Source organism: Numenius arquata, chromosome 2 (assembly GCF_964106895.1).
Source record: "Numenius arquata chromosome 2, bNumArq3.hap1.1, whole genome shotgun sequence".
NCBI classification, from domain to species: domain Eukaryota; kingdom Metazoa; phylum Chordata; class Aves; order Charadriiformes; family Scolopacidae; genus Numenius; species Numenius arquata.
This window is the reverse complement of record NC_133577.1, coordinates 79,750,960-79,762,169: the sequence shown is the minus strand read 5'-3', so window position 1 is coordinate 79,762,169 and position 11,210 is coordinate 79,750,960. Positions and strand designations below refer to the sequence as shown.

General features: G+C 55.3%; 2 protein-coding genes across 2 annotated transcripts; one reads left to right on the top strand and one right to left on the bottom strand.

Moving 5' to 3' along the window:
* Window positions 1-1,097: 1,097 nt before the first annotated feature.
* Window positions 1,098-2,332, top strand: CYREN (cell cycle regulator of NHEJ). Its single transcript, XM_074165212.1, has 3 exons — window positions 1,098-1,234; window positions 1,368-1,443; window positions 1,811-2,332. The coding sequence occupies exons 1-3, from the start codon at window positions 1,107-1,109 to the stop codon at window positions 2,042-2,044; spliced, it is 438 nt and encodes a 145-aa protein (XP_074021313.1). The 5' UTR covers window positions 1,098-1,106; the 3' UTR covers window positions 2,045-2,332.
* Window positions 2,333-2,702: 370 nt separating this feature from the next.
* TMEM140 (transmembrane protein 140) lies at window positions 2,703-7,812 on the bottom strand. The gene is made up of 4 exons (XM_074165205.1): window positions 7,698-7,812; window positions 5,542-5,660; window positions 4,793-4,954; window positions 2,703-4,137 (listed from the first exon to the last, which is right to left on the bottom strand). The coding sequence occupies exons 3-4, from the start codon at window positions 4,893-4,895 to the stop codon at window positions 3,488-3,490; spliced, it is 753 nt and encodes a 250-aa protein (XP_074021306.1). The 5' UTR covers window positions 4,896-4,954; window positions 5,542-5,660; window positions 7,698-7,812; the 3' UTR covers window positions 2,703-3,487.
* Between the last annotated feature and the right edge of the window lie 3,398 nt (window positions 7,813-11,210).

Genomic DNA, 11,210 nt, shown 5'->3' with positions numbered 1-11,210 from the left:
TGAGCGCCCCCGTTTGCTCCCTGGGCAGAATATTGAAGGCCGCGTCCCCCCCGCGCGTCGGGTGGAGTTGTGCAGTAAAACGGAGTCAAAGCTTTAAGATCATCGAGTCCAACCGTTACCCTAACACCGCCAAAACCACCGCTAAGCCCTGTCCCTATGCACCGTCTTTAAATACCTCTGGGGATGGGGACTCAACCACTGCCCTGGGCAGCCTGTTCCAACGTTTGATAACCCTTTTGGTGAAGAAATTTTTCCTAATATCCACCCAAAACCTCCCCTGGCACAACTTGAGGGCGGTTCCTCTTATTCTATCGCCTGTTACTTGGGAGAAGAGACCGACCCCCACCTCTCCACCGCCTCTCAGGCAGTTGCAGAGAGCGGTAAGGTCTCCCCTCAGCCTCCTTCTTACTGAACAACCCCAGCTCCCTCAGCCGCTCCTCGTAAGACTTGTTCTCCAGACCCCTCACCAGCTCCGTTGCCCTCCTCTGGACACACTCCAGAACCTTTTCTTGTCGTGAGGGGCTAGGGTGGCCACGGTGGGGGCTGCTGACAAAGCCTTGAAGGTGGAGCAAAGCTCTTCCCTCTCCCACCTCCCTACGGCCGCTGCGTGAAGGGCGGGAGCGGCGCCTGCTCCGCTGGGAGCGTGAGAATCTCCGGCTCACAAACAGAATGTAAGAGAGGACAAAGTCGTCGAAGCAAACATTTATTAAAAAAAAAAAAAAAAAGTAGTACGAATTCAGCTGAATGGGGTGCATCTCAAAGAAGAGGCACACACAATCTTACAGTTTTGGGGTATTTATACCCTATCCCGGTCGCCAGGTTTTCTCTCCTCGTTGGTTGAGAAGTTAGAGCGACCCCCCTAAGCTATTACACACCGAGGTCACACTTTTTACGTTATAACGACTCGGTTTGTGTAAATTGCCTGACTATGCCCCCCTCCCCCCCCCCCCCCGCCTATACGTCTACACATAATGGCCGAAGTATACAAAATGGCTGAAGCAAGATTCATGGACCAATCTCTCACAGGAGTGACGGGGGAAAGCTGCCCCAGCGGGCTTCCCGGGGCCGCCCCGCCTCGCCCTGCCCGCGGTGCTGCCGCGCGGGGGATGGCGGCGGGCGAGCGGCGGCGGCTGCTCCCGGCCTGGATGGGGGCGGCGGGGGACGAGCGGGCAGCGGCGGCACCTCCCAAGGCCTGCCGGCGGCGGCGGCGGCGGCAGGCGGCGGCAGAGCCCAGGTAGCGCCGCTGGGGCCGGGAGAGCGGCGGGGGCGGCGGGCGAGGCCGGTCCCCCCCCCCCCCCCCCCCCCCCCGCCCCTCCCGCCCCTCCCGCCCTCTGCCCGCGCTGAGTGTCTCCCCGTGCGGTGCCCAGGGCGGCGGCGGCGGCGGTGGTCTACTGCATGAACGAGGCAGAGCTGGTGGACGTGGCCCTGGCGGTCTTGGCCGAGGTGAGCCCGCACCTCCCGGGGGTGGGGACGCGGCCCTGGCCGTACCTGCGAGCGGCCGGGAGGGCTCCGGGCCGCGGGCAAGGGAGCGCCGCCGCCGCCAGCTCCCCGGAGGCGGGTCTGGGGCCGCTACCGAACGCCGCCCGGGTTTCCCGGATCCCACCCTCCCCGGAACCGCCGGGACCGGGGCGGCTGCTTTTGCTCCCCGGCCGCTCTGTAGGCGCTGCGGGACAAAAACGGCCTCCACCGCGGACCCGGGGACTGACGAGGGGGTGTCCCGCAGGGATGGCGGGCTGCATCCCCTACCCCTTGGGGTGCTCCCGGGGTGAAGTCATGCACAGCCGGCTCCGTTTGTTTTCCCTTTGGTCAGAATCTACAGCGTGATGAGGGAGAGGAGAAGGCCCGGTCTGGGAGTGAAGAGAAGCAGGAGTTCCGGCCGACGCCAAACGAGGCTCCTGGAAGCAAAGCCAGCACAGGGGGAGGCAGTGACCACAATCCAGCTCTCCCATCCCCTCCTGATGCTGGTGCTGATGCAGAGAGGACGGACTGGGAGGACTCTCAGGACGATGCTCTGAAATATGTCAGGGAGATCTTCTTCAGCTGACGTTGCCCCCTCTGTGGCTCCCCAGGAGCAAAGGGGACAGTGGGGAGGGTGTCCCCTCCCACAGCACTGAGGATGGTGGGAGGAGGGTCTGGAGTGGGCTGTGTATCTGCCTGTTGGTGGCCTGTGGAGCTGGTAGGAGGCCCATGAAGGCCATGGGGGAAAAGGAGGGGTGCACTCACTTCTCCCAGTGTGTGCTGAGTTCAGTGGGATTTGGTTCCAGATTAGGTTACGTTCGTTTCTGTTTGGCATCTCAGAGCATGGACAGATTAAAGAGGACATTCTGGTTTCTGTGAGTGTCCCTTTGGTTGGTCAGTGGAGGGGAGCTGGGAGTTGCTGGCTCTGCAAGGCCTTTGCTGGGTCTGCAGAGCCAGATAGTCATGGTTCAGCCTTGGCGTTCACTTGTCCTCTCTGTTCTGCTGTGAAGCTGCAGTGGGGCCTGGCAGGCTGTCCCCATTCGACTTGATGCTGAATTTCCCTCCAAGCTTGGGCATGCCTCCCATAGCTGAGGAAGACATGGATGGGAGCAGACTAGCAGAGGCAGGGACCATCCCGAGGGGGCTGACTCCATGGCAGTGTCATGGGTGTCTAGGAAGGGATAAGGATGGCTCAGTGTCCTCCTGCTGGTCCACAAGGGGGCTGAACAAACTACGAGGCCAAAGCAGATACTAGAGATTTTATTGAAACAAAGAATCAAACTAGCATCACCAGTCACATCCCCACCAAGATTGCAACAGGAAAGAAAAGGGACCCTCATGTCCCTGAAGGAGATGGGAGGCAAAGCAGGCGCTTTATGCGGGGTTACAGACATTGGGACAGAGCGGTGCTGTGCACTGCCACAGCAGAGAGACCCTGTCCAGTGCTCTGGCTATGATGGCCCAGCTGGGCCTCTGTACCCCAGCCTTTGGCAGCCCTTGCGCAGAGTGTGTCGTGGTCTGAGCTAGCCCTGCAGTGAGCTGTCCTCATACAGAACCCATTCTCCTGGAGTATCAAAGGCTGCTGGAGTGCTGGTCTCAACCCCATGATAAGTGGGGACAGACCTGGGGCTCTGCACCAAAATCCTCTGCTTTCTTGTGGAAAACCTTCTCATTAAGGCTGTGTTCAGTGCTCAGCAAGTTGTTCAGCTGCCCCTCCAGATGCTCTGTGCTGGTTCTGATCTGTCCCTTTCACTGTTCTCTGGGTCAGGGCCAGAAATGCTGTCCCTTTGATGCTGTGCCCCAGGCTGAGGGGTGTGTTACATGCTGCTGTTCCTGGGAAGCTTCCATGCTGTGCTGTGGGTGTTGGTGTCTGCTGCCTGCTCGCTGGAGGGGTGCCGCACACAGCTGTGTGCGAGAGCATGGCTGGACATGGGCCTTTGGACTACTAAATTCTTTGCGAGTGACTAAAGCTTTAGTGGGATTACTATTTTAAATCAGGTTATCAATAGCTCTTGCATCTTCTTCACTGTCAAATCACAATGGGCAGGGCCTTCTCAGTAAAAGGGCTTTGACACTGGTGTGTGTACTTTGCCCAGCTGAGGTACACAGTGATAGTGAGAATCTGGAGTAATAGCAGAGCCTGAGTCCCAAGCAGTGCGAAGAAGCCCCCAGTGAAATCAGAGGGGTGAATCCACTGTGAGGTTTGGAGAAGAAAAGTACCCAGGCCTCCAGACAGCATCACCACCCTGATGATGAGTATGATGAGGATCACCTTCCAGCCCTCTCTCTCCTTCCAGCCCTCTCTCTCCTCTGTGCACATCACATGTCTCATAAGAAGGGGGTCGAAGATGTTGAAGACCAGGCAGGCATACACACAAACCCTGGCTAGCCCCATTCCCGTTAGGTTGATGCCCATCACCTGGAGATGTTTGGACTCCAGGCACTGCAGCTCCTCGGCTATCTCATTCCACAGGCAGAAGTTGTAAAAGCCAATGCGTTTCTCAGGGAGGTCAACCAGGTTGCCAGCTTTCCACAGCAGTGCATAGAACATCAAGGCAAAGGTCCCGGCAGCCTTGAGGACGGTCACCGCACAGAGCAGGTCCCTGATGCACCTCAGATCCATCATGGTGCCCACATGCTTTCTTAATACTGTGGTAAAGACTGCCATGGGGACGCCTGCTACAGAACATGAAGGGGGGCAACCCTTGGTCATTGCATGTTATGGCACCCTTCCCAAGATGTGCTCTGAACCTGTGCCACTGAGGTCTCAGGACTCCCTTTGCAAGTACAAGAGTGTCTCAGCCCTGCCTGGCTTAGTGATGTCCCATGTGTGGACCAGGACCAGCACTGGGAGGACAGTGTGGCTCCCTTAGCCCCACATATGCCCTTTGACTGTGGTCTCATGTTGGACAAGAAAGGCATTTGTCAGCAAACAGCAGTGATGGGGGGGGGAGCAAAACACTGCTTTCTGATAGGGAGGGGTTTAAGAGCTATTCTGGGAAAATGTTTTGCTTTCGTTTCTGGTCAGATAAGGACATGTGATCTTCGGATGACTGAGTAAAATGCAGGCTTGACAGGATCTGAAGTGCAGGGCTCCCCCTGCCTCCCAGCCCTCCCCCCAACCTGATGCAATTGATGCCACTTGTTGCCTGCATCCACAAGCCCCGAGGCCCTTGCATTCCTGTAAGTGTCTGGGCACAGCAGGGCTGATTGCCCACAGCCCTGCTCCCCACTGAGCCTGGTAGATATAGTGCTCGTCTGCCCCAGCTGCCTAAGGACCGATGCCCCAGGCAGACAAGCAGTTGTCCACCACAAAGAGGCACCCTAGACCTACCTGCAGCCACTGGCCCTCCTGGGAGATGGGTGCTACGGAGACAGACCTGCAATTGTCTTCCTCCTTGCTCCTCTCTTGGGCTGCCTAGCAAAGCCAACTCCATGGTCCTCTCCCAGAAACGTGGACCGTTCTCAGTGCCCTCTTGCTGGCTTCTGCTTCACGCTGAAAAGCAGGGAAGCGGCATCAGGAAGGGGTATCCCTGGCTGCAGAGCCATGCAGTATTGCAGCACTGGCCACCCAGGTCTGCGCAGAGGCACAAACACAGCAAAGAGCTCAGAGACCTTGGCTTCAAGCTCAGCTTCTGGCTTGAGGCTCTGCAAATAACCCCTTTCCTGCCTTTGCCAAGTATTATTTCCTGTGAATCATTTACCACCTTCCCTTAAGAAGTTCACAACATCAGTTCTGCTGTCTCCCCTCCACTGCCCACAGCCCAGTGCTATACCATCGCGGTGTCCTGGATGTCCCAGGCCATCGCCCCACAGCTGCTTGTGGATTTGGTACAGCCTCTTAGTTTTTAGAGTGCCGGGAGAGACTCCATGCAATCTGTACCCGGCTGCAGTGCTGGTGACTAAAGACCCTTCCACATCACCCTCCCACTCCCTGTCTCTCTGGATACTTGGGAGTGGGGCACCTATGTTTAATGTGCACAGGGATAAAGCTTCTCTGTCTCAAACTTCTCCTCCTCCACACAGTGATAGCCAGGAGCGCAAACACAGCATGGACAGGGGTCGCAGCATCCAGACGCTGACCTGTCACCTTCCCCTGGTCAATATCTTACTCCTTCTTGTAGCTTCGCTTGGAGGTCTTCTTCGCAACAGGCTTCTGGATAGACTGGAAGGCCACACGGAGGACGCTCATTGTTCTGAATCTACAATGAAGACACAATCAGGTAAATACCCGTGCTCAGGCCCAGAGCGTGATGCAGAATGAGACCTCACACACGTGTAATTTCACCAGGGTTTGTTTTGCCCCTGGTATTGCCTCTTGGTTTGTCTGTCTTTACATGGGCTCTCCTGCAGCCAGGCATTGCTGCTCGTCTTCTCCCTGTCCCACAAGGGCTCATGCCCGCCTGCCGTTCTCCCTGCTATCCTGCCTTGTAGCCCTCAGAGGGAGAATAAGCTGCGCTTGGAGGGGTCTCTTGGTTTGCTGACCAGCTCCCCCAGGGGCTCTGTTGGAACTCAGAGCTGGGACCGGTACAGCCCACCCAGCTCCTGGCCTGGCCCACCCAACAACCCTTGCTGTTGTATTTCTCTAGACTGGTTTCCTAAGAAAGGCAGGCTTGTAGAAACACAGGCTTTTTGTTCAATCATCCCACGTTACCTTTTATTCCCCTCCCTCCTCCCCCTCCAAATATAAGAGCAAATAAAAATTGTCCTAGTTGCACATGTTTACTAGGGAGGGGACTAGAGAATTAAATTCCTAGCAGGTTCCTGGAAATACATAGCAGGGGTAGAGGGGGGAGAGTGACCTCAGAGACCTTGTGCTGCCACCTGATCTCTGGAGGTATGAGCGCCTGGGAATCCCATGGAATTTCCCTGGGGAAATCCTGTGGTAACTCTGCCCTCTCCCTTGCTTTGAGGCTCACGTCTATAAGGACCTATTTTCTTTTCCCAGCGACGCCCCTCTGTTTGCTCTGCTAAATTGCAGGCAGATTTGCCCCTCAGCCTCCTGCTGCCTCCCTAGCCCAGTCCAACAGGTAAAATCCCTGTCCCCAAGTGTCGCTGGGACAGGGACAGAAACATGCCTAGTGTGGGTGCCCTGTGCGAGCTGGGGAAAGGGTGCATGGCTGGCCTGGGAGCAATGTACGGTTTGGCAATGAAAGCTGAGACCTGGCACCCTGCCACCAGCGCAGCCCAAGACACAGCGTTCCTGAGTTCAGCAGCTCAGCCCTGAGGCCAGTTTGGAGGCAGCCTGGCTGAGAAGCAGGGGATATACAGGAAAGAGCCATCACCCAGCATCTAGCTGGGGCTCTTCCCAGGCAACTGCAGCCCCATCACCTCTGAGGAGGTGTCTGTGCTTTTCGAACTGAGAGTCTGCAGCTCTACCTTAAAGGTGCAAGAAGGAGGAACCCAAGCACAGCACAGTGAGCCCCAGCCTGGCTTCAGCCCCCTTTTTCTGGGCAGGCTTCGCTGGAAGCACTGGACTTCCCCTGGGAGAGCTCTGTGTCTCCCTCTCCTGGGTGGAGAGAGGCTCCATGAACACGGCTCAGGAGCGCCCTGGGAGATGGAGCTCACGGGGATACTCTGTGCTGCCGGGACTGCACTTTGCTCTGCTGGCTCACATGCAGGTGACAGCTTCCCAAGCTGGGGCTGTGTCCCCCCCCCCGCCCCCGCGAGCTGCTGGCTGAGTGCCTGGGCAAAGGCAGTGGGACAGGGAGGCCAAGGCATAGAGCTCTGGTGCAGGATCTGGCCTCTGTGTAGGGTTGAACATTTCTGTGGAGCTGCCGGACCCTGCTGCAGTGAACAGGCTGAATGCAAAGGGGTGAGGGAACATTTCAGGGCATTCTCTCTTGCACTTGCCCCTCAGAAGACTTGGATTTCCTGTATCCCCTCTCCCCTGGCTGCTGAGGGGAGTAATGCCGTGCAAGAGCAGTGGGAAAGGAAGGCAGCTTTGGACTTGGCACCTTTCCTTCAAGCCACCTGCTCCCCCCCAGATCCCTCTTTCCCCCTCAGACAGGAGCAGCTGCGGGGAAACCACAGGTGAAGACAAAGGATTGCTGGCAAACAGAAACCAGCCAGCCGCATATAGACCAGACTGCGGAGGAACTGCCCTGAAAGTGTCCTATAGCTGGGGAAGGACCTGCAACCTCCCAGACATTGGCACCCTGCAGCACCACTTCTGCTGGCAGCTCTCCCTGATGCCAGTGGCACTAAAAAGGGTGAGGGACCCAGGGGAGGATACTTACAGGCTGCCCATCCAGCTGCGTGTGGGGCCGAATCACACTGGAAAGAGCCCAGGTGCCCCCCGGCGAGCTGAGCCGCTCTGTAGCTGCTACCAGGTCCTATGCAGGCTGGGCTGTGACATCCAGCCTTTATTTTGGTCAGCCGCTTCTGCTTTCTCTTTCGTTTCTGAAGCCCAAGAGAGCTTCTATCTCCTTCCTGGAAATGGTGTGCAGCTAAATACAGCAGAAAACGAACCAAGCCCAGTCACTGCCATCTGAGTTGGGGGCAGGTTTGCACTTTCTTCTCCCACCAGCCAGTGCTAACCAATGTGACTGACCGGGCTAAGCTCTCCCAGGGAGGTTGTGCTACTGGAGTGGCTCGGGTGTCCGTGGGGACTGAGACGAGTTTGTTTTGTTTGGACACTTCTGTAGAGGTGACTGACCGTCCCAGTGCCGACCCCAGTACCGCAGCACTGTCGGAGTTCACCAACCACTTTGGCCTTCTTGCACTTTGAACGCTGCTCCCCTTCCTCTGCTTCCCAGACCCAGCTTTGCCCGAGCTCCCCCTCGCCCACAGACACAGTGCCCACACAGGCACAGCGCAGGAGGAGCACCAAGCTGCCTGCTGCCACAGGAAACCTCTGAAACTTCGAGTGCTGTAAGGGGCAAAACTCTCCTTCCTTTAGTCCTCCTGGCCAGATCCAGAACCATTTGTCCTGTCCTATAAGCAGTCTTGGTGGTGGGTCTGTTAGAGAGGTGTGTGTTGGGGGGTGATGCGTGTGGGACACCTAGCCATGAAGCTCTTCACAGTCTTATCTAGTAATTCCACGTTTAGGCATGGTCTGGAGACCTCCAGGTAGTACACAGGTTGTGAGCCTATAATGGCACTCACATCTAAGAGCACATGGGAAGTGAAAGGAAACACGGGGGCGAGCCTTAAGAGCAGCTCAATGGACAGAGCCATCAGGCAGGTGGCGTGGGGAGGTGCCTTCCTCCCTGTCCTGTGTGCGTGGAATAACTTTAGCATCGCAAAGGACGAGGATCTGGATCAAGGTGGTTCAGATCACATATGGCTTGGTGTCCCGGTTTGAAGTAAAACCGAACCAATTTTCTGTTCTGTAACTTTACATCCTAGCTAGGCCTCCTCTAACTCTCTGAAATTAACGGCATATTGTAGAGAAAACTGCTCCTGCTCGTTCTCAGAATGATAAGACCAATGTTTGTGCTCCATGCCAAGGAATGGTATGCAGGGAGGCCCTTGCTTATACTTACTGCCATAACAACCAAGGTCAGCCAATTCCGTTATTTGCCCCCTTAGAGGGTCGGAAACGGAAGAAATGTAGAGGAGTCACATCAGTGGAGAGGAATGGACAGGACAGGTGACCCAAACCTGACCAACTGGGGTATTCCATCCCATCTGCCCCATGCTCAGTATAAAAGTTGAGGGATCAAAGGGTCAGCCCCTTCCTGCGATGGCCGATGTCCAGAGAGGACTCTGTCTGTTCATCTGCCTTTGATCCTGATCTGTGTGTTCCTGACTCCAGAGCTGGAATCCAGTTCCCATTCATCGCCGAGTCCAGTCTGGGACTTTCCCAGTGCCTGCTGGTGACGAGACTATCATCCTGGGAGCTTGATACGGTTTTGTATCTATTGTATCTATTTCATTATTTTCTTCTTTATTTTTATTTTAATATTAATTCTTCATTAAAGTAGTTTAGTTCATTCTAAACTTCTGAATCTCCTTATCTCTTTCTCTCCTCTCTCTCTGTTTTGCGGGGGGGGAGAAGGGGAGAAGGGCCATCTATCGGTCTGGTTTCGGTAAATTCGGCCGAAACCACGACGCTTGGGCAGTGATTACGGTGGGAGAAATCAGGGGCAGGGCTGGAAGGCTTGTAGCAAATAAAGCCTAGCAGCCATGGCTGCTGACCTCAATGCGGGGATACAGAAGGAAACCTTGGAGCTGAATAAGCGACACTGTAACACTTGGAGTTCTGGCTGGGAAACAGGTATGAGCAGAGACCACCGAGGCAAGGCCTATGTTCCCATGAGGGAACATGCATTGGCAGGAGGCATGTTTGTGCTCCCGACAGGTCACACAGTTTTGCCTCACGCAACTCACTTTTCTGTCATTCAAGAAGGAAATGGGTGTATGATTTGGATCTTGATCACCGCAGCACCGCTGGGGAGGTTGCTGTTCTCCTGCCACAGGCAGGAGTCACTCCTATCTAGGAGTCCTTCCCACCTCCTATGCCCTAGGATTTCCTTCCTATCTCCTATGCCTCAGCCTTCGTGAATGTGACAGACTGCCACACATCCTGGCCTTAGCCTTTGCACACACCTCCGTCTCTCTGCCCTGCTCTGCTCTGCACTGCTCAGAGCACTAAATACAACATGTGGGAATGTTACTTTTGGAGTGTCGCATCTTCCTGGCCAGGGCTGGTTGCCTGATTGTGCACCTATGGCAGAAGTGCTCCTTAGTGTTTCCTGAAGAGCCTTGTGTCTCCTTCCTTGCAAGCTCTCACTCTCTGCTGCTTGTAACATCTGCTGGGATGCCAAAGCTGCCAGCAGGGAGAGGTACAGTCAGCCTCAGGCTCAAGACTTGCCCTTGGTACCACTGACCTTAATCTGGAAGCCTCCTTCCACATCTTTGGCTGCCTCTCTGGCAAGCAGTTCCCCTGCCTTCTCCTTCCAGGCATTTGGGCAGGGAAGATTGTGCCTGAAGGCTGGGCAGAACGCAATATGCTCTGCTGTTCTCCTTCCTAGGGACATTTTACAGGTGTCCCCTGGCTACCCCTTTGGCTTCAGAGGCTCAAGATCTATCTGATGGTGGAGCAGTTGGGGAAGATAGGTGTGATGGGTGTGAGGTGGGGTAAGTAGGGGGATGATCATCAACATGTTGCACGGAGAAAGAATGGAAGAAGGGAGAGGAGAAAGAGAGCAGGGCTTCTACACAGATGTGCCTGGAGGTAGGAGAAACTGGATGGAGTGTTTGGGCTGCTGGGGCCTAGTGTCTGTGTGTGGGAAAGGAGAGCACTTCCCAGGAGCCAGCTTCCACTAAATTCCTGTGCAGGAATTTCCTGGGTTTCTTCCTGGAATTGTTTCCTGAAATAGAAATGTAATGTCTTGTGTGCGCTAAGGAGCTGTTCACGTGGCTTTACAGGGGAACGAGCTCTTGGTTTCTCATGGCGCAGTTAAAGCACACACAGCAACACTGTCAGCAGTAATATTAGCAATCACAAGTAAAGCATGAGATGAGCTGGGACTTTCAAAAAGTGTTTTGCTTATTTTAGCTACTGTTGTTAAAGGAAGCTACTACACTTGCTTCCCAGCAGTTGGTCATGACCCTGGTCCTCGTGCCTGAGGGAATCTCCACAGCAGAACTCTTGTTCCCTCCAGCTGCTCAGAAACCTTCTCAGCTATAGCTAGTATATATATAGCTGCCTCATTGTACCAGACTTGAGGGATTCCTGTAGAAGTCCTTAGATTGGTGAGAAGAGAGGTTGGAATCCACTTCATATTTTTCTACATTGTTTAGAA

What these genes read in the sequence shown, in the direction of transcription:
- CYREN (XM_074165212.1), top strand. Translation starts at nt 1,107, where the DNA reads ATGGCGGCGGGCGAGCGGCGGCGGCTGCTCCCGGCCTGGATGGGGGCG. An exon ending in CAGGCGGCGGCAGAGCCCAG is followed by an intron (nt 1,235 to 1,367) that starts GTAGCGCCGCTG and finishes TGCGGTGCCCAG; the next exon opens with GGCGGCGGCGGCGGCGGTGG. An exon ending in CCCTGGCGGTCTTGGCCGAG is followed by an intron (nt 1,444 to 1,810) that starts GTGAGCCCGCAC and finishes CCCTTTGGTCAG; the next exon opens with AATCTACAGCGTGATGAGGG.
- TMEM140 (XM_074165205.1), bottom strand. Translation starts at nt 4,895, where the DNA reads ATGGAGTTGGCTTTGCTAGGCAGCCCAAGAGAGGAGCAAGGAGGAAGA. An exon ending in AGGAGGGCCAGTGGCTGCAG is followed by an intron (nt 4,138 to 4,792) that starts GTAGGTCTAGGG and finishes CATGTTCTGTAG; the next exon opens with CAGGCGTCCCCATGGCAGTC.